This window comes from Nylanderia fulva, unplaced genomic scaffold, assembly GCF_048542155.1.
Source record: "Nylanderia fulva isolate GAGA-0341 unplaced genomic scaffold, ASM4854215v1 Scaffold15, whole genome shotgun sequence".
NCBI lineage: Eukaryota > Metazoa > Arthropoda > Insecta > Hymenoptera > Formicidae > Nylanderia > Nylanderia fulva.
This window is the reverse complement of record NW_028189730.1, coordinates 3,261,081-3,285,180: the sequence shown is the minus strand read 5'-3', so window position 1 is coordinate 3,285,180 and position 24,100 is coordinate 3,261,081. Positions and strand designations below refer to the sequence as shown.

General features: G+C 28.1%; 1 protein-coding gene across 1 annotated transcript; it reads right to left on the bottom strand.

Moving 5' to 3' along the window:
* Positions 1–2: 2 nt before the first annotated feature.
* On the bottom strand, positions 3–16,223 carry LOC114943246 (uncharacterized; the record flags this gene model as incomplete). The annotated part of the gene is made up of 5 exons (XM_029318841.2): positions 16,086–16,223; positions 3,768–3,891; positions 3,022–3,360; positions 2,804–2,863; positions 3–2,011 (listed from the first exon to the last, which is right to left on the bottom strand). Coding segments are annotated over exons 1-5 (2,568 nt in total), but the record flags the coding sequence as incomplete, so codon positions are not given.
* Positions 16,224–24,100: the final 7,877 nt, after the last annotated feature.

Genomic DNA, 24,100 nt, shown 5'->3' with positions numbered 1-24,100 from the left:
TCCATGGCGTGCCAGGGATATCCTGGATGTGGCGGTAATCCCGGTGTACCTGGGGTTCCAGGAATGCCAGGAGTTCCTGGATGTCCTGGATAAGCTGGCGTTTCAGGTTTTCCTGGTGTGCCGGGCGTTCCTGGTGTTCCAGGAGTGCCAGGGTATCCTGGACGTGGCGGTAATCCCGGTGTACCTGGGGTTCCAGGAATGCCAGGAGTTCCTGGATGTCCTGGATAAGCTGGCGTTCCAGGTTTTCCTGGTGTGCCGGGCGTTCCTGGTGTTCCTGACGTGCCGGGCAATCCTGGATGTGGCGGTAATCCCGGTGTACCTGGGGTTCCAGGAATTCCAGGAGTTCCTGGATGTCCGGGATGAGCTGGTGTTCCCGGTCTTCCTGGTGTGCCGGGCGTTCCTGGTGTTCCTGGCGTGCCGGGAAATCCTGGATGTGGCGGCAAGCCCGGTGTACCTGGGGTTCCAGGTATGCTAGGAGTCCCTGGATGCCCTGGATAAGCTGGTGTCCCTGGTCTTCCTGGTGTACCAGGCGTCCCTGGTGTTCCTGGGGTGCCGGGAAATCCTGGATGTGGCGCTAATCCCGGTGTACCTGGGGTTCCAGGAATTCCAGGACTCCCTGGATGTCCTGGATAAGCTGGTGTTCCTGGTCTTCCAGGTGTGCCGGGCGTTCCTGGTGTTCCTGGCGTGCCAGGATATCCTGGATACGGCGGTATTCCCGGTGTTCCTGGGATTCCAGGTGTTCCCGGATGCCCGGGATAAGCTGGTGTACCTGGTTTTCCTGGTATGCCTGGGCTGCCAGGTGTCCCTGGTGTTCCTGGGGTGCCGGGAAATCCTGGATGTGGTGGTAATCCCGGTGTACCTGGGGTTCCAGGAGTCCCTGGATGCCCTGGGTAAGCTGGTGTTCCTGGTCTTCCAGGTGTGCCGGGCGTTCCTGGTGTTCCTGGCGTGCCAGGATATCCTGGATACGGCGGTATTCCCGGTGTTCCTGGGATTCCAGGTGTTCCCGGATGCCCGGGATAAGCTGGTGTACCTGGTTTTCCTGGTATGCCTGGGCTGCCAGGTGTCCCTGGTGTTCCTGGGGTGCCGGGAAATCCTGGATACGGCGGTATTCCTGGTGTTCCTGGGGTTCCAGGAGTTCCTGGATGCCCTGGATAAGCTGGTGTTCCTGGTTTTCCTGGTGTGCCTGGGCTGCCAGGTGTCCCTGGTGTTCCTGGGGTGCCGGGAAATCCTGGATGTGGTGGTAATCCCGGTGTACCTGGGGTTCCAGGAGTTCCTGGATGCCCTGGGGAAGCTGGTGTTCCTGGTTTTCCTGGTGTGCCTGGGCTGCCAGGCGTTCCTGGTGTTCCTGGGGTGCCGGGAAATCCTGGATGTGGTGGTAATCCCGGTGTACCTGGGGTTCCAGGAATACCAGGAGTTCCTGGATGTCCTGGATAAGCTGGTGTTCCTGGTCTTCCTGGTGTGCCGGGCGTTCCTGGTGTTCCTGGCGTTCCGGGAAATCCTGGATGTGGCGGTAATCCCGGTGTACCAGGGGTTCCAGGAATGCCAGGAGTTCCTGGATGTCCCGGATAAGCTGGTGTTCCTGGTTTTCCTGGTGTGCCGGGCGTTCCTGGTATTCCTGGCGTGCCGGGAAATCCTGGATGTGGTGGTAATCCCGGTGTACCTGGGGTTCCAGGAATACCAGGAGTTCCTGGATGTCCAGGATAAGCTGGTGTTCCTGGTCTTCCTGGTGTGCCGGACGTTCCTGGTGTTCCTGGCGTTCCGGGAAATCCTGGATGTGGCGGTAATCCCGGTGTACCGGGGGTTCCAGGAATCCCAGGAGTTCCTGGATGTCCAGGATAAGCTGGTGTTCCTGGTCTTCCTGGTATGCCGGGCGTTCCTGGTGTTCCTGGCGTGCCGGGAAATCCTGGATGTGGCGGTAATCCTGGTGTACCTGGGGTTCCAGGAATTCCTGGATATCCTGGATAAGCTGGTGTTCCTGGTTTTTCAGGAATTCCTGGTTTACCAGGTTGATCTGTAATCCCAAGATATGCTGGTATTGTTCTACTATGTGTATAGTCTATCATGTAGTATATTATTATTATTATACGAAATATATTGTTAAGTTCTTGTAATATACATTTTTTAAAATTATTGAAATTTACTAGAAATTATTGACATCATATATTAAAATCTAAATGCTTAATTAATATATACGTATGATTATATAGACAATATTATTTAGATATTATTACACAAATGTTTGCAACAATTTTATCTCCGCATTCATAATTTTCCAATAATTTTTGCTATATAATACAATATTTACCTTTACTGTGATAATCTTGCTAATCAATTAATGAAATACGAAATATTAAAATAGAAATCATTTTTTATTTTAAAAAATTATATTTAATTGTATTATAAAAATGAGTTTGCAAAAATAAGAAAAATGTAAGAAAAAAAAGAAGATAATTTAATAAAAAAAATTATGTATCATAACTTTAATCTATTATACCCCTCATTCTAATATCTTGTTATTGTGATGTATATACTGTAATACTTATTTTTAATTATAATAATATGTAATTTTCTCTTTTTTTAGATTGTCCAATAATATTTTATTATAATATATGCATTTAACAGTAAAAATAAATATTGTTTTTTAAATGTTTTTCTCGATTAAAATATTTTACATATATTGTATATATATATATAATAAAAAAAATAGATTTTATATATCCTTATACAAGAGCTTTTATTCTCTTGCAATATAATTTTAAATATTTTAAATTATTGAACATAATGTTATTTATAAATTACATACCTGTTGCACCAGGCCTATAAGGAGGTTTTACATCTATTGTGGATCCACTTCCGATAGGTGCTACTTTATTAAAATATTCATTATAAAATAAACATCATTCATATGTATATATAAAATTAAATATCATTATAATTAAATATCATTATATATAAAATTAAATATGAATATAATTACAATGCAATAATGATTTTCTATATATGCTCCCAATTTTTACGTACTTCCTGCACCTGGTGTAAAGGGTGGAACGTTCGTGTTTTCGTATTGCGCGCATACCGCGGGAAAATACAATTCTCGCCATGGTGTAACCACTCCGTGATGCTCGTGATGATCATGACCGTCTCCGGCTTCGTGATGCTCGTGCTTGTGAAGGAACAGTTCGACTTCCTTTCCCGGCCGAACTACACGATAGCCCCATCCGTCACTCACGTAAAACGTCGATTTCAGTTGACCGAACGGGTCAACGTAGCCGTAACATCCATAAGTGATACCATCTGGGCCACGCACTTCGTGATGGAATTGGCCATTTGGACCAACATCGTAACCGTATTTGTATGCAGCTATGTGTGTCAAATGTTGCACAATATTAATTATATAATTGCAATTTATTCGATTTTTTTTAATAATTTGCATGGTGCATTTTCGATAGCACTTTTTGTGTATAATTTATGTATAAATTATGGATCTTTTTATTCTCCCTCTCTTAATTCTGCCACTTCTGAATTTAATGTAATAAATTTAAATTACATATTTTTATTTTTAATGTACCTATATACAGCACAAAATATTATTAATGTTTACAAAAAATATTTCTAAATATTTATTTCTATAAAATATTAATATTTTAATATTTTATATTTTAATTAATAATTAATAATTAAATAATTAATTATAAAAGTTAAAAATTAATTAATACTTAAAAAAAGAATTAATTAATAATTTAATGTAAATTTTATTTTTGACTCACCTGATTCAAAATTTTGACTCAAATACTGAACTTTTTGTTTGTCGCTAATATTCAGAATCACATTGTTGTCCTGGTTGCTGCTTCTCGGTTCCTGAGTGAGTTGCGACACGGATGTAGCAATCACCTTGAAAACAATTATTTTTATTCATAAATGTCGAGATCATTGAACTCTGCAAATAAGTCACGAATATTTAATGTTCGTTTCAATTTTAATCTTTACTTTTTTACAAATCTTATTTAAATCTCTACAAAAAAATGGAAATATTAAAATGAGTAGGATTAATAAATTTTTAGACATAAACATACAGAATAATGTATTCAGTGAGATAAAAAATTAAAAATTAATAATCAAGCGATTTAATCGAAAAGATAATGTGTTTCAATGAATCTCTATCATCACATTAAATCATTAATAATGACTTTAATCGTCAATCAGAAGACATTTAATATTCAAATTTTTTTTATGAATCTATTATACAAATGATATACAAAAAAAAATTCCAAGACATTTATTATATCTTAAACAGACATAATATTTTTCAAATGTTTAATAATGAAATTATAATCGTTTATTCGCGTAAACACGCATAAATATGTAAGATATTATATCGTATATGCTATTTATATATATAGAAATATCTTCTGTTAATAAGAAATGGTTGCCAGTCGCAATAATTTTGCATCGTGACATTTCGAACGCAAAGCGTAATTATCAGGCGGTGTTTAAAAACAGTTGCCCTTTAATCAATCGTCAGGATTAAGTATTTGATGCGATCTATAAGTACAATCGTGAAATATCATGGTGATGATGTTTTCTATTTTTGCAGTCGCGATGCAATTTGTAACTATTAGACAGTTTAAACACAAGATGTATCGCACAATTATATATAGGAATCTCTCCTTGAACGCAATTATATTTCCGTCAATTAACTGTTTTTAATCACGTCCCATACAGCACAAAATATTTTTAAAATCTTTTAAAAATATTTCTTAATAGATAAAATAATTCTCGAAAACATTTTTATAATCTTTTAAAAATATTTCTTGAAAGATAAAATAATTCTCAAAAATGTTTTTATGATTTTTTAAAAATATTTCTTAAAAGATAAAATAATTTTCGAGAATATTTTTATAATCTTTTAAAAATATTTCTTGAAAGATAAAATAATTCTCAAAAATGTTTTTATGATTTTTTAAAAATATTTCTTAAAAGATAAAATAATTTTCGAGAATATTTTTAAAATTCTATGTCCGCTTTTCATGTTTCAAAAATATTTTCAGAAATATTTTTGAATATAGATTTAAACTAATATTTCAAAATCATGTATCGAATATTTAACAAAATATTATCTGAGCGATAAAGAAGAACATTTTTAAAAATATTTTTAAAAGCTTTTTAAAATATTCTAAAAAATGTTATCACAAAAAATTTTTAAATCATTTTAAGATATTCCTAAAACCATTTTAATAATATTTAACTATTTTAACAATATTTTATAGAAATATTTAGAAATATTTTTTGAAAATATTCATAATATTTTGTGCTGTATGGGGTTATATGTAACACATATAAAAAATACACTAACAAAAAATCATTAAATTCGATTAAATATTTGATTTCAATACTACCTTATAAATTTATTTAAAATTAATAATATTGATTTATATAATGTAAAAAAATATTTTTTTTATTATAAGTAAATTCTTTTCAAAACAAATGTGATAAATATTTATATGTTTCAAATAAATGATTTAACAAGGCAGTACTGAAATAAAAATGTTTATTAATTTAATAATTTTTTTCAATGTAGAAAAAAATTTGATGCCAAAGTTTATTGGGGAATTTTCGATGGAGAACAAAACGTTATAACAAAATTTTTTTAAATACTTCTCTAGAAAAAATTAAATCTATTTTTTTTAATTTTTTATTTAAATTAATTTAAAAAAATATATGTGACTCAATTTAAAAAAAATTAAAAAATTAATTATAGGTATTAATTAAAAATTTATTCTTATTTAATAGGATCATATTTTTTTTAATCGCTCGAACAAATTGAATTAATATCTTCAGATCGGCTGTCGAGATACACGTAACGCCAAGCATATAAATTATAAGAGTTGAAATGAGATCAGGCTACACCTTTAAATAAAAAGATTGCTCAATGCGGAACTCATCTTTTTTATCTTCGAATATACATATATTGCCATCTCTTCGATGAGGTAATATATTTCCACTTTCTCGAATGGTGGACGAACTATGTGTACCTTTCGCTGCCGTGTTTCCGATCTCAATTAATTATCCATTCTGCATAAGCGAAAGTCGAAGATGATCAATAACTAACAGTAGAAATGCTTCTTTTCATTTTCAATTTGCATGAGATGTCGACTCTCTTATACCATTTGCTTTTAGCGGATTAATTACTTCCGCAAGATAATTCAAAGGCGTTGTAAGGATAATTAAAACAAAGTATCCAAAAAAAGAGTATTTAAAAATCACACTCAAGTCGTTTTGTTTTATACGTGCACTAAAAACAAAATTTTTAACTAAATATTTTGTTAATTGAACATATAAAAATATTTTTAATTAAAATTATTATAATAATAAATTAAAATTATTAAAATCATAAATTAAAATTATTAAAATAATAAATTAAAATTTGTTAACTAAACCTTTCAATTAAATATTTTGTTAATTGAACGTATAAAAATATTTTAAATAAAAATTATAAAAATAATTAAAATAATAAATAAAAATAAAATAAATTTGACTTAAATACTAATATATATTTAATCAATCGAGTGAAGAAATTTTTCTTTCAGTGCACCAGAGGCACATTTAATAAATTTTCTTCGATCGTAAAATCTTATGCAAATCGAGTGACGCGAGCGTGTAAGAACAGAGGTGATTTGTACTTGATATATATAATATTTCCTCGGCGAGAGCCAATTTCGGAGATGAAATTTCCGCGGGCATCCGAACCCTTCCCTCGTGGCGATAATAATGTGCAATAAACGGAGGTTCCTCTCGTGAGGATCTCGGATATGCTGTTACGAAAGTTCTAGCGATGCTCTCTCGGAAGATTACGCTGGCTGGTGTCTTCACCATTTCCCTAAATGGACACGGAGGACGAAATTGGTCTCTTTCGCACTTCCAGATCGGGAGAATGTCAAGGTAGGAAATACGCCGTCGAAATTCCTTCGCGTCTTCTCAATTGGATGTTTAATGGCGCACTTAATCTGCGAGAAAGCAAGCCTACTGAAGCCTGATTAATTTTAATCCGATGAAGATATAAGTTATGGCTGCATTTTATAAGCCCTCGTATCATAAATTCATATTTAATAATCAGAAATGTGCAATTATTCGAAATAAATGCATTTAAAATGGAAATGTCTATTTTGTATTTTCAATTCAAAATACACGTGTTGCAAGAAACTATTTTATATTTGCATTCAAATGGTTTTTATTACCCATTTTTTATTTCAAATGCATGTTTCTTGCAAGTTAAAAAATTAATCGAAAAAAATATCAATAATATGTATATCTATAACAATCAAAATGTTATTAAAGAAGTCATTAAGTAAATGTCTGAATAAATAATAATCAAAATTTTCTGTAATTCTACATGTAAATACAGTTATATACAATAATTTTATTTTTTGTTTATATTAATAAAAATATATAAAATTTATAAAAGTTTAAAAAGTTATAAAAAAAGTTGATAAAATATGTTTATAAAGAAAATTTATAAAGTTTATAAAAATTGAATATAGAAATAAAAATTTAAATATATATATATATGTATATATTTGGAAAAACCATTTTTATTTTAAAAATTCATTAAAAAAATACCTATTTTCCATTTTCTATTTTAAATGGATGTCTGAGAAGCATTTTACATTTTCTATTTTAAATGGATTTGAACACTCGTTTTGCGTATCTCTGTTAATAAAAGAAAATATTACTTCCTCCATGTTTATTTTACTTGTCGAGTATCTAAATTAATTATAAAATAATCAACAGCTATGTTTTATTGCAATCATAAGTTTATCTTGTAATAAAAGAGCATTTGTGTGTATGTCACGACAATTAAGATTAATGATGAAGAGATAAAGATTAATCGAGGTATTAATTTTCCGCTTTTCATTATACATACAATTTTTCAAATTCTCCAGCAGACTTTATATTGTACGAGCTATACGGAATTACGGAATAATCTCTTGATTGTTCTCACGTCCGAAAAATAGTCTTCCAATAATATTACTTTCTCCATATTTATTTTACTTGCCTAGTATTTAATTAATTATGAAATTTTATCGAAATATTTATATATACAAGGATTAAATTTAATTGTATAATTTTCAGAATTTATTTGTTTATTATAAAATATTTAATTAATTATAAAATATAATTAATAACTATCCATACAGCACACAAGTTTGCAGCAATATTGCAACAACATTGCAATATTGCACATCTCATAGCAATATTGCAGAAATATTATATATGCATGAATTTGCAATATAGTTTAAACAACGTTGCAGCAACATTTCAGAAATATTATGAAAATAAAATTCACGCAAAAAATATTAGGTACAGAACATTCCGATCATGTATTTAACACATTTCCAATAATCCAATAGTAATACATATTACATATTTAATTTATTGCATTATTGTTGCAACGTTATAGAACAATATTTCTGAAAGCGAACATTTTACCGTTGCTGCAACCTTGCAGCAAGATTGCTGCAACATTTCACAATGTTCTCGCAATATTGTAATATTGCAATGAAATGTTGCCACAATGCTGCTGCAATCTTGTTGCGCCGTATGGGTAAGATTTATTTCTAAATTGTCAATAAATAAAGATTAATTGAGAGATATATAATTTTTGAAATTCTCCAATTGATTTCTTGTGTTATTCATAGCAACACGGGGTAATCTCTTAATGATTCTCACGTCCGAAAAACTTTCGAACAATCCGCTAGCACAATCCTATCCGATTTCGTAATCGATTCATGCTCGACTCGAAAATTTCTCGTATAAATAACGAGAGAGCGTTCGTGCGTGCTGTCAAAAGTAGCACGTGTCCTGGAGTCGCGTCATCATCATCATCATCATCATCATCATCATCATTGAAATCCCATATCCACGGCTCTCGATGTCGCGGGATTGATGATCTCAACGTTGTTCCACCCACGAGAAGGGAAAGTCTCGCGATATTCCGAGAAGGCTGAGCGGGATTCCTCTCTTCGTCGTCGTCTTTTTTTTTTTATCTCTTCTCGAGCCAGAGTTGACAGACTGTATAACGAAAAGGTTAATATATGCTACTCCCAGCCGAACCCTTCCCCGACTTGCGCACTTGCCGCGTCAAATGTTGCCGCGAGGATTAATCCCTACGGTATTTATATTGCGATATTTTAGTGGACAATAGCGGGAGAGAGACGGCGAGATTGTCAAGGCAATCAGAACGTTTAAGAATATTACATATATATATACGAGCCATTTGCTCTTTGATGCAATCTTATTTTCTTATTTCAGATCCTTCCACTCGTGACAAAATGTTATTCTAAACCTTCTTTACCTTCGGCACTCGAATTTATTGAATTAATTACAATTTTATGCTTATAAATAAGTATTAAATTTATTAAATTAATTAATTAAAAATTTAATACTTATAAATAAGTATTAAATTTATTAAATTGATTTATTAAATTGTTAATACTTGATTATAAGTATTTCTATTCGTAACAAAATAAATTATTAATAGAAATTTGGAGAAAAAAATATATATATTTATATATAAATATCGCGTTTATTAACAATTTGAAACTATACTGAAAAAACTAAAGAGAAAAAATATATGATTATTTGTCAATAATTTATAATTTATAAATTACTAATAGAAATTTTGAGAAAAAAATATATATACATATTTATATGTAAATATCGCGTTTATTAACAATTTAAAATAAAAAAAATGTTTTAATGATTTTAGAAATAGATTAAAATATATCGACTTGGGTTGTTTTCGTTACTTTTAATTTTTTCGAAAAATATAAATGTGAATTTATTTTACCTAGGTAAAGATAATCCTGTTTAAAGCAAAGATTAAAACTAACAATAAGGTTTATTTCCTAAATTGAAATAATATGTTGTATGATCTTAATAGACACACATTTATGACACCACAAATATTATTGGAATTTTATTTATACAGCATCGAAAATCAAACTACGAAAATTACGATATTACAATTTATTAATGATAGTTTCTACCTTTGGCTATTAAGCAAACACTATAAAGTTATTGACTGCGCGGTAAAATATGTTAATTTATGCAACGTCGTAAATCAAATTGCCGATATAAGCTGATAATGTGCGTAATTCCAGAAGAAATGCCTCAGAGAGTCTAGTAAACCATCTTTCAGTCAACTTTAAATTAATTAAAGAGACTACAAATGAGAAGTGACTCGAGATCTAAATAAATTATATTTTACATTTAATTACTTTCTTCGGCTCCATTGTTTTCATTATCTTATTTTTATTTTATTTTATTATTTTATTTCTATTTTATTTTAATTATTGTATTTCTATTTTATTTCTATTTTATTTTATTCTTATTTTATTTTATTTCTATTTTATTGTATTATTTAAAATTACTAACGTTAGCATATTAATATTTGCTAATTAGACAGTGTTTACTTTTTATTTGAATGCAAAATGATTTCAGTACTTATTCATGTCCATAAAACACGATGCAACTGCGTTAAATTTTTGCAGAATTATTTGGCCAGGTATACTGATTAAAAAAAGGGCAAACCAAAGAAGGGAGAGAGAATTTCGTTCAGGAACATCCGCCAGAAGAATTGAAAAAATGTGACCGCGTGCTCTTATTTCAATCGAAGATTCACCTCACTCGATCTCGACTTTCATCTTCGAAAGAACGCAAAGAATGCAATGCGATCTTTAACATCATGTTAATCAACCTTCGATCTTTAGAGTGTTGATCGTTTAAATTGCTTTCACCATAATCGGATTTAATCGACACATCTGCGTTAGTTTATTTTATACGAATATTATAATGTTCGTATATTATACAAATAAATTGTGTTTCAGAAAATTTTTCTTTTATTTTCATTTTTGTTTTTTTTTTTTTGAGATTAAAACTACTGCGTTTTTTATAAATCATTTATTTGAAACAAATATGTTTCATTTATATTTTATCAAATCAATATATTATTAGTTTGAAATAAATGATTTATATTTATTATTATAAATTATTATTATTATTATTATATTTATAATTATTTATTTATATTTATTTATTTTTATTTTATTATTTTTTTACTGCCTTAAGGCAGTATTAAAAAAGTATATATATATATATTCGAATTTTTTTTAGCATACTCAACTTTAATTATCATAATATATGTGTATAAAAATAGGAAAATTGTGCTCTCCGCGAATCTCGGCTGACGACGCGTTATCAAGACTCGATCGACGTAAACAAGGTGCACGTTCGAGACTTTGATATTAGTTAAAGGTAAACGGGACGACATTTGACGCAGCCGGATCTCTTTTAATTGCTCGTGGCGAATCTGCCAGTCAAATGGCCAAAGCTGTATCACCTTATGAATCGCGTATAGATATGAGCCGGGGATCGATGCATCATCTTCCAGTGAAAGTCACCTGTATAAGCGATTGCGTAAGGTTTTCAGCGATTTCAGCCTGGGGCGAAGCCTCCGGTACACAATTGTTTGCCTTCTGCACGGTCGACGGCATTGATCTCTCGGCCATATTATTGCATCGATATTATTGTTCGAGTTCAATCCCATACAGCACAAAATATTTTTACAATCTTTTAAAAATATTTCTTAAAAGATAAGATCATTCTTGAAAATATTTTTCAAATCTTTTAAAAATGTTTCTTAAAATATCAAATTCTCGAAAATATTTTTCAAATCTTTTAAAAATAATTCTTAAAAGATCAAATAATTCTCAAATATATTTTTAAAATCTTTTAAAAATGTTTCTTAAAAGATCAAATAATTCTCGAAAATATTTTTCAAATCTTTTAAAAATAATTCTTAAAAGATCAAATAATTCTCAAATATATTTTTAAAATCTTTTAAAAATGTTTCTCAAAAGATCAAATAATTCTCGAAAATATTTTTAAAATCTTTTAAAAATGTTTCTTAAAAGATCAATTAATTCTCGAAAATATTTTTAAAATCTTTTAAAAATGTTTCTTAAAAGATTAAATAATTCTCGAAAATATTTTTCAAATCTTTTAAAAATGTTTCTTCTTAAAAGATCAAATAATTTTAAAAAATATTTTTCAAATCTTTCAAAAATATTTCTTAAAAGATAAAATAATTCTCGAAAGTATTTTTAAAAATATTTCTTAAAAGATAAAATCATTCTTGAAAATATTTTTAAAATGTTTCTATGTCCGCTTTTTCATGTTTAAACAATAGCTTCAGAAATATTTTTGAATATAGATTTAAATAATATGTATCAAATATTTAAGAAAATATTATCTGAGCGATAAAGAAGAACTTTTTTTAAAATATTTTTAAAAGTTTTTTAAAATATTCTAAAAAATAAATAATCGAATTCTTGATGTTGCCAGTTAATTATTAAAAGGATAATAATAATTTTTTCTAAAAAATGTTATCACAAAAAATTTTTAAATTGTTTTAAAATATTCCTAAAATTATTTTAAAATATTTTTATGCAATATTTTATAGAAATATTTAGAAATATTTTTTGAAAACATTTATAATATTTCGTGCTGTATGAGGTGTATTTGAATAATATCCCGATAAATTAATCGCGAGAGTGTGTGTGTGTGTGTGTGTGTGGAGGAAGAGCGAAAATATAGAACCGGTATCTATACAATATTTCGAGTCAATTGCGATAAAATTTATTGAATTTGGCGAGCAAACATGTTAAAGCGGTACTAAAAATATACTAAGAAATGCGATAAAAGTAATAAAAAAATATTGATAAATGCGTGAGATGTATTGAAACTCTTATCTGTTATTTTTAACTGCGTGTTTGTGATACCTACCAAAATATTGACATATTCGCTTTTCTATACTTTATAAATAGTGAGAACTATTATTGAACTATAGAGAATTATTATAGTGAATTATTCGAGATATTTTGCCTGCGATTTATTTAAAATTAAATTCAATCTGTTAATAATTTTTCACAAATATTCAATTATAATTTCTTAATATTCCTTAATATATAATAAAATTTTATCTAAGTAATTTTTTAAATATGCTTCATTATTTAATATGCAAGAGTAGGAGAAACAAAAATATATCTATATACAGAATCGCACGCCTTTTATTTGAAATGCTTCCAAAAAACGTGCCGGAACGCCAAGGACGAAATGTCACTTAAGATGTGAATGACGCATCTTGAAAACGACAAGCGTCTGCACGTGACTCATTTTGATATCATCTCATCCGAGATCTCGCACTAGAAGAACATTGATACCTATTTTGGCAATAAACTCTAAACGAACCCCGACAATTAAAAGAATCGATAAAACAATTGCTGGGGAGAAAATTGCATATACAAACTTCATTTACCGAGCAATTTTTCAGGTTAATCTCGACTCCTTTTTTCTTTACATTTTTTTCTTTTTCTCCCCTATCTTTGCATATTAAATTTCTTGATATAATTAAACGTTGTATTAAAAAAGTCTACTTTAGTGGAAAGTAAAATCCACTTTAATTAAACGAAGGATCCTTGCGGTAATTAATTTATTTAAAAATTCAATGTTTAATCGCTCGTATCCTCCTGAACGCATCTTACAATAAAAAAAAAGATAATAAAATAAACAGATTTCATTAGATGCGTCCTGAATGTGAAGATACCCTCGCGAGTTTAATTTGGAACATAAAATACTCGATTCGAATTACAGAGTAATTATAGATTCTTGCGAAATATCTGTGCCATTCCATGGAAAGTGGATCTGGCAATGATTGACGACTACCGGCCATACTATAGTTATCTCGCATCTATAGAAATCTATCTTTGAATACGGTCCGTTTTATGCCTGTTACAAATCTGAAGATTTATTGATACGGTGAAAAAACATTTGTTAACTTGACTAAATCGTTCAACTAAATATTATTTTGTCAACTAAACATATAAAATAAATATTTTTAATAAAAATTTAATTTTAATAAACATTTTAATAACAATTAATAAAAATTATTAAAATAATAAATTAAATTAAATTTGATTTAAATACCAATATATGTTTAATTAATAAAATAGTAATTTAGTTAAAGGTTTAGTCAAGTTAATATTTTTTTTCAGTGTACGATTTTCTATTTGTATCAAAATAGTGTTTAAGAAATGATAATTTTAAGAAAATTAATTAAGAGGATGCTACCATTGTTCTGTTTTACCGACTTTAAGTTAGGTTAGGTTCACTTTTTATTAAATATACAGATTGAAAAATCTTCCACAATGAAAGTACTGATAATAATGAATTATTTCATGTCATCTCTATTGGGAGCGCCATATTTTGTGCACAAATAAACTGCAGAACTTTTGTATTAAATAAGTATTGTTACGAGCTGATGCAAGAGGCCGACAAAACTTAATTTTTAACTTTTATTGTTTTTTTTATACGAAATTACAACGCTCCCCGTTCATTATTATCAGTACTTTAATTGTGGAGAAGGATTTTTCAATCTGTATAGTCAATAAAAAGAAAAGCCCTTAAACTCAAAGTTGGTAAAACAGTCATGGTCAGTGTCCCCTTAAAAGCGAAGGATTTTATATCGGATCAAGCCGTATATTTAACAATTTACGGCCCGAATCTGAATTTTGTGCAAAATGTAAATTACAACAATGTTTATACTGGTGTAATAATGGCGCAATGTCGACACACATATAATAGTATTATTAATAACGCATACTGGGGTAATTGTGCGAGTTTGACATTAATTTAATAAAGAGATCTGGCAGGTCGAAGAGTCCGGGCTCACTGCATTATGCATCGCGTACGATGTTGCATGGTATCAACACCGCGGCATTGAGAGAGTTATGAATGAAATATAGTGCAATAGCATTCTCTCTCTCTCTTCCTTGAGCGAGTGCCAAGATCAATGAAAGTCTCGTGGATTAATGAGTCACGACGAAGCGCGGGTTTAATCGACTTGTAATCAGCGTCACTTTCTATTACGTACCATTACACCGCGTAAATATTACGTAATAATCGTACGTAGTTATTATAGTAATAGTAATGACCGTCAGAAACTAAATAGCAAAACTAAACGTCAACTTGACATTTTATCTGCCAGTGATATTAAATTATTTGCGCTCACTACTTATTAAGAGAAATAAACAACTATTTTTTATAAATTTATAAATATTCATAATTTTTATCTTATTCTTTAATATGGTAACATGAGCATAAGTATACTTTTTCTGAGAAATAAGTGAATTATATGAAATTTAATTAATAAAAAAACAATTTAATTAAATTTCAAAATTAGATTTAATTTCTTTATTTCCAGAAAATTTGTTATGATAAAAAATAATGATTTAAATAATTCTATTTTTATTTGATAATATAAATAACTTTTCCCTTTTTCTTTAGCAATATAGTAACATGTGCGTAAGTATATTTTTTTCTGAGAAATAAGTAAATTAATTATATTAAATAATTTAACAAGAAAATAATTAACCTTTAAAACTGAGTTTTATTTAATTATTTTTAGAATAAATTTATTAAAATAAAAAAATAATGATTTATGATAGATAATTCAATTTTTCTTTTTTTTTTTTTACAGTTTTAATAATTATAATTAGTTACATCGTGAACTTAATAACATGCGTTATTTTAATTAGCTATTCATTTTTATTAAACAAAATGATATATTTAGTAATAAGTTTTCGAAGAAGAAAAATTAATTCGAGAGCGATTGCCAAAATTAATTTGTTTTTAACTAAACTAAATTTTATAATAATTAATTTATTTATTTCTCAGAAAAAAATACTTACGCACTCGTTACTATTAAAGAACAAGATAAAAATTATATGTAATAAATATTTCTCGATCAATATTGACCACGTGACATTTATTTAATAAATTGTGAGATTTATGAAATAAATGTCAAGTGACCGAGGAATATTTAGCTCTTAAATTTTTTAAATGGCGAAAATAGAGAATCCTAATGAGCAATTTATTAAAAATAATGTATGTTTCTCTTAATAAGTAATAAATGTTCATTTAATTTTCTAAACCCTGAAGAAGACGCGCGAATATGAAGAAAGACGTACCAGGGTGAAGAGAGCAGCGATGACACCCCGCATCATCTTTAATGAGGATCTTCCCTTCTAGCAGGACATAGTATAGGACCGATCGATTTCGCAGGTCGACGACAACGAGACTGATTCCTGAAGATAATCGCACGCAGCGCGCCGTTCGAACTGAAAGACTGAACAGGTCGCCGGCAGAAAAAGGCTTTTATACAGGGTGGGGGTCGCCGACCCCCGACGGGGTCCTATACACACATATATTCACACATGCTCTCGCATCTTCTCTTTTCCCTATTCTTCTCGTTTCGACTGCTGTTCTCTTCCTCTCTTTTACATTAATTTTTTTATATAATTTTTCCATGAATTATCACTAGCGATAAAACTAATTTGACACATTATCGTTAATTCCTTATTTTGATCTTTCAAATAAATTTGTATTTTTTTTTAATTGAACATATGTTAGTATTTAAGTCAAATATATTTTCTGTTCAATTTAATATGTTATATTTAATTTAAATATTTTTATATATGTTCAATTAACAACACTTTTTATATAATTTTTCCATGAATTATCACTAGCGATGAAACTAATTTGACACATTATCGTTAATTCCTTATTTTGATCTTTCAAATAAATTTGTATTTTTTTTTTAATTGAACATATATTATTATTTAAGTCAAATATATTTTCTGTTCAATTTAATATGTTATATTTAATTTAAATATTTTTATATATGTTCAATTAACAACACTTTTTATATAATTTTTCCATGAATTATCACTAACGATAAAACTAATTTGACACATTACCGTTAATTTTTTATTTTGATCTTTTAACTAAATTAGTATTTTTTAAATTGAACATATATGTTAGTATTTAAGTCAAATATATTTTCTGTTAAATTTAATACGTTATATTTAATTTCTTTATATAATTTTTTCATCCTCAATTATCAATAGGGATAAAACTATAATTATTAATTTATTTTTACTGCTGTATCTTAATTCATCTTAAATCAAAAATATTTACACATTAAAAAAAAGAATTGTTCGCTTATTCAACTAAATTACTATTTCTTTAATTTAACATATATATAATTAGTATATTTAAATCAAATATAGTTTCTGTTAGATTTAATATATTTCATTTAAATATTTTTATATATGTTCAATTAACAAAATAATATTTATTTGTATCTTAATTCATCTTAGATCGAAAATATTTACACAATAAAAAAAGGAATTGTTAATTTATAATTTTGACCTTTCAATTAAATTACTATTTTTTAAATTGAATATCTATATATATTAATATTTAAGTCAAATATATTTTCTGTCAGATTTAGCATGTTATATTTAATTTAAATATTTAATATATGTGTTCAATTAACAAAATAATATTTAGTTGAAAGCTTTAATCAAGTTGGCAATTTTTGTTTCGTCCGATTTTGTTTCTGGATATTCTCTCTCCATTTCTGAAGATAACGGGATTAAATTGATGCGACAGAATATCTTGGTATTCGATACCACTTGCAAAAGGATTATTCCTATCATTATGCGTATCTTGATCTCGATTAGCTAAACCGATGATGGACTTCGAACGAAGATGAGTCGGTCGAATGTAGTTCAGATAGGCTCATCTCTAACTTTAAGTTAGGTTTATCTCCCACGCTCGACAGATAGCAGACGAATTAATCGATCTGAATTAATTTCTCCGTATTTAGTCAACGGTGTCACGTATTAAAGTATTCGTCAAGGCGATTAATAATGATCGGCTTTCAGAGGAATCAATTAATTACGGATCAATATGTCGTTCAATTGGATTCGAAGAATCCCATGCATTTGCACTTTCAATGTCCTTTGTGCGGTTGCTCGAGCGCGATTGACTTCTGCTAGGCTTTGTACGATTCTAGAATGCAAGTCCATTGTTCAGTCTGCAACTGTGCATTAACATTTAATTCTCTTTATGTGACTTCAGAATGTAACATCAACGTTTTATATGACGGTTTACTGAATCAATCCAACGGAAGGTTTTTGATTAATTAGTCGACTGACATAATGAATATAAATTTAAAAGAAATTTAACTTGATTAAATAACTTTCAGATAAATTATTATTTTACTCATTGAACATATATTAGTATTTAAGTTAAATATTAATGTTTCGATAGGTTTAATATATTTAATTTAATATTTTAATATTAATTTAATATTAATAATATTAATTTAATATTATTTTCATATATTTTTTAATATTAATTTAATATTTTAATATTAAATTATATTTAATTTAAATATTTTAATATTAAATTATATTTAATTTATATATTTTAATATTAAATTATATTCAGTTGAAAGATTTAGTCAAGTTCACGAAATTTTTTTCAGTGTAAGAAAATATTAGTTAATTATTCTTTAAAAAATTGTATTTTAAGAGATGAATTTATTTGCTTTTGCAGCGATCGGTAAACATTAATTGTTCATTAGCGAATGTTAATTATCATTATCTAATAGATTTTTATTATCTTTAGATGTTTTGTAAACAATAAATTAAAAAATTGCTTCAGAAAGATTCTTAATAATTGCTATTAATTGTTTCTTAATAGACGTGTTTGTGTTTCGGATAATATATAGAGTTTGATGATACCTTAAATACGCTTTTTATATAACATCAATTTATTAGGAAATCCTATTTCTAATAGACTTATCGCAAGATACATGTTTTATCTGTTTAAAAATAAACTTTCTTCTCCGAAGACTAATGTGCTTTGTCATTCTTAATGAAGCAATAGATTTTATAATATGTAAGGACCACTTTCTTCTTTTCCGATCTCAGCCTTATCTCAGCCCCAGCCCGAATAAATTAGAATTTAAATGACAATACGCAGATTCACGATAAGAAATGCAGATATTGAAAACTATTTTTAATTTCCGAATCTATTTTTGATTAATTAAAAAAAAATAAAAGTATTAATTTTCTAATAATTCTCTATATTAATTTATAAATAATTATATAAAAATATAAATAATTAATTATTATAAATAATTATATTATAAATAATTTAATATCACGGAATTTATCAAAATTTTTAAATAAATAACAAAAAATGTATAACTTTATAGAAATATGTACAAATTATTAATTTCTTAACAATGTATCTATTTCTTTCATATTATATAAAATGCAAAATTGTATATATATATATATATATATAATCCTAAATAAATAAAAATATATTTTAAAATTTTTACAAATTGTTAAGCTATTTTTTTCAAACATTATATCCGTCGCTCTAAGCGCATTTCTCCAGCAACACTATTTATTATTTCTTTATGACAAAATCGTGCATTCATTGATTGTGAAAATAATGCACAGTTTGTGGAGGTATCGTCCTACACGCAAAAATGTTTTCCAAGAAGTATAAAGAGCCCTTTATCGGATTAACCGTTCTACCTCGACGGTGGAGTCACATCTTCCTTATTTTACCTGTAAATAATCCCGACTTTGATCCGGTTTGCAATGAGAGAGAGAGAGAGAGAGAAAGAGAAGAGAGCCACCACGAAACGAAAATTCAGTAACCGATTAAAAAAAAACATTCGCAAAAAATTGTACAAAATATTCAATATTTTTAATATTTAATATTCTTCATGAATGAAAACTTTAGTACCTCAATAATTTGTAACTTTGTATTAAAAAGTTGTAAAAAAGTTATATCTAATAAAATTCAAGAGTACATAAAAAAATTCAACAATTAAATTCGGAGCAAAAAATGTATATAAAAATATTAAAAAAAAGAGAACTTTGAGCAAAAAATGTAGTACAAATGTACATCTATTTATTCTTATTCTAAATTGTCTACTGCAAGCGCGTTTTTTAACATGTAATAATATATTTATATTTTTAATATATATAGTGTCAAATTTGTGTAGCAGAAAAATATATCTGTATTATTTTTTCAAATTATTCTGCAATAAATAATAGTGGGGTTAATGAACAGATAAGATAACATATATAGACAGTAAAAAGCAGCCACATGCCTCTTACGAAATATATATTCCAAGGTAAATATAACGCTGCCTAAAAAGTTAAGGGTGACAGGAATTCAAGATATGTAAATTTGAGATGTGCCTGAAGTATGTGTAAGAATCCAGACACATTTTTAAAACCGGAAGCATATTTGCCGATTTCGACAGCCGATGATGATATTATGAAGGCTCAAAATAAAGAATTTTTATTTTTTTTATTTTTTATTTTTAAAAATTAAAAAATCTTTTTTTAAATCAATGACCTTTTTTTATTTTCTTCAAGTAAATATTTGGTTAAGAGTATTCAAAACAATTATTTTTTTTTAGTGTAATAACCCCTCTAAATACCATATTTATACTTCTTAGTTCCTAAAAAAAACATTTCAGAAATATTATGAAAATAAAATTCACGCAAAAAATATTCGAACATTCAGTCCGATCATGTATTTAACACATTTCCAATAATCCAATAGTAATATTACATATTTATTTTATCGTACAATGTTTATGCAATGTTGTAATATTGCAATGAAATGTTGCCAGAATGCTGCTGCAATCTTGTTGCGCTGTATGAGAAGCTTGAGTTTAATTTTGGAATGAGCAAGTTTTATGTGTTAAAAATATTTTAAATATTTTATCATGGCATGGCACGTTCTTCTAACGTAAGACAATATTTTTAGCCAGCTAATTTCGTCTGCAGATGCACCGTAAATGTATGTAAATTTTTAGACTGCAGGAAAGGACGATTCGTGTTAGCATATCTCGTTTACAGATCATATCAACTATAGCTGGCGAATATATACAAGGTGTTCGAAATTTAACGGATCGCTTCTCTTCTCGAATTTGAATCGATTATTTATTAATAAAAATGATTGCACAAATTGTGGTTGACAAAGTTCGTTAAAATAAAATCTTGAAATTAAAGAATTAAATAAAAATATTTCTAGAAAAATATATACTTTATATATTTATAAAACATACGATATGAAAGAAGAGCACGTATAATAACAATTAATAAAATTTAATTACAAAGACATTAAAAGAAAAGAATTAATTAAATTCTTTCATTATATTAAATGTCTTTTTAATTAAATTTTAATTTATAGATTTAGTTTAAATAAATTAGATGAAGAAAAGGTTCTATATTAATATAAAAAATTGATAGAAATTAATATTAATAATTGGCGAAAATAAAAACGCAAAGATTTGTATACACTGAAAAAAATATCTTAATTTGACTAAATCGTTCAACTAAATATTATTTTGTTAATTAAACATATAAAAATATTTAACATAAAATATAACATATTAAATTTAACAAAAAGTGATTTGATTTAAATGCTAATATATGTTCAATTAATAAAATAATAATTTAGTTGAACGGTTTAGTCAAGTTAGCAATTTTTTTTCAGTGTATTCATTAGAACGTTCTAACGTCCTAAAAAAATTAAATAAATAAGTATATAAATGTTTGCGTTTTATTTTTGACGCATCGACTCCTCTTAGCCTTCTTCAAAGTTAAAAAATTAAGAATTATTCTGAAAAAAAAAAATCTTAATTTTAATCGAGTTTTCATGATTGTTATACAAAATAGAATTTATTTTCACATACAAAAATGTTCTATATTTTACAAAAAAATTCAAAAATAATTAAATTTAAATTTAATTAAAAAATAATAAAAATAAATTAAATTTTTAATTTATAATTAAATTAAATTTGAAAATAATTAAATTTAATTCGTTTCATGATTGTTATACAAAAATGAAAAAAATTCTAGATAAATGTGGAACACCTTATATATTTATTGCAGGCACCTAAATTAATGATTATATTTATTGTATGGCACTTATGTTATATTATATAATTATTATACAGATACGAAAGAAGAGCACGGCATTGAAACGTTACAAAAGTTCATGCTGCCATTCTCCGACAGCCAATGCGTTTTTCGCATGCCGCTGGCGTAAGGCAGTTCCTCACCATGTCAACGGATTGATATGCATATTTATATGTCGTTTGAAGTCCGTTCGTTCCTTGCCCTCCTTGCTGACCACAGATGTATATGTGGGACTTACGTAAAGCTGCATTCACACGCGGTGAATGGGAGAACAAGAACTCGCTACGAATAAGTCATTTCATTTTTCATTTCATTAAATTCTAATTAAATTTTTTTCAAATTTAATTTAATTAAAAATTAAAAATTTAATTTATATTAATTATTTTTAAATTTTTTTTGTAAAATATAGCACCTTTTTGTATGTGAAAATAAAATAAAATAAAATAAAATAAAATAAAATAAAATAAAAAAATAAAATTAAAATAAAATAAAATTAAATTAAAAAAATAAAATAAAATGCAATAAAATAAAAAAAGAAAATAAAAAACAAAATGAAATTTTATCGTGAGGAATTTTCTTGTGAAGTCTACCGTCTCATAAGGGAGCTCACGTTTTATGCGAATGGAGGAAATTTTCGTGACGTGCTCCGATTCCGACCCGGAAATTCGCGCGAGTGATGTCATTCGAGATTCTGTCACGAATTTTTGTCAGCTATATCGGTCCATTAGGACTTCATGTATAGAGAGAAGATGAAATATCGCGTATAATTATCCGATAACGTGGTAACATATATGCAAGTCTTCTCTCTCCGGTTAAATTAACATTTCAAATGAATTGTGTTTTCTTTTTGGGGTTAAAATGCCAAAAATATATATGAAATACCGCGCAATTTCGCATGATACATAATTAATCAACAGTTTGTTGAACCTAAGAATGTTTTCCAATATCAATACTTTACCGCCAACGACATCGTGTACTTTCTGATATTCTGATATTAAGAAACTATCGAGCAAAATTTCGTGATGTAACGCGATAGCTTCGAAATACTATTTCTCTTTTTCTCCGCTAATTAATTCTAGAATATTTTATCAAGTTTCAAAGGTATATTCTTGGATAAAGAAATCTATTTTTTTATAACGAAAATTTAAACAAATGTCAATTTTTTACAACTTCTTAATTTTTAGAATATTAAATAAAAATTTTTTTAATTGAGCTAACTAATTTTTTATTAGAATGTTTTCATGTTAAAAACATTTAACACATTTATGTGTTAATTTAACATATTGCTGTTGTGTTAATTGAACTTAAATGTTAAATTAATTTTAAAAATAACTGAAAAAAGATGTAAAAATAACACATCATGTGCATCTATTTTTAATTTTGTGTTCTATTTTATTAGTAACAAGATTTATTTGTAATTTACAGGAAAAAAATGTTGATTTTTTATTTTATAACATAAGTAGGGATAATTAAAAAAAAACCTAAAATTAACATATTTTTAGTTAATTTTTATATTAAAACTATGTTAACTTTAGACAAAATTTATTTGAAAAATCACTTAAAGTTTTGTATTTATTTTGTGATAAATTATTCGTATTTCAATTTAAAATATCCATATTATGTTAAACTAACACACTGAAAAAAATGTATTAAATTAACAAATATTTAGTTCAATATTGTCAAATAAATCATTTATTTGCAACAAATAAATATTTATTTGTTTTGAAAAGGATTTTCTTATATCAAAAAAATATTTTTCATATCAAATCAATATTATTAGTTTCAAATAAATGATTTATTTGACAGTATTGAAATAAATGCTTATAAGAATTAACAAAAATTTTGTTTCAATGCACAAAAATTTGTGTGGACTGTTTCGAACATCTGTTAAATTTTTAACACAAATTTTTCAACTGCGACTCTATATTTGGTCGATTTTTTTAAATTAAAAAAGACACTTCTGATGCTTGTATTAATTCATCTAAAGTTATCAGATGCCGGAAATGTATCGGAATTTATCGACACCCATAGGAAAGAATTTGGAAGTTGACACGATATAAATTGTGCTAATATATGGCAAGAATTTGCCTCGGAAACCTAATCAAAGATGAATATATTATTGGAGAAAGTGTTCGCTTGTTTTAACTACGTTTAAAACAAAATCGCCTAAACAC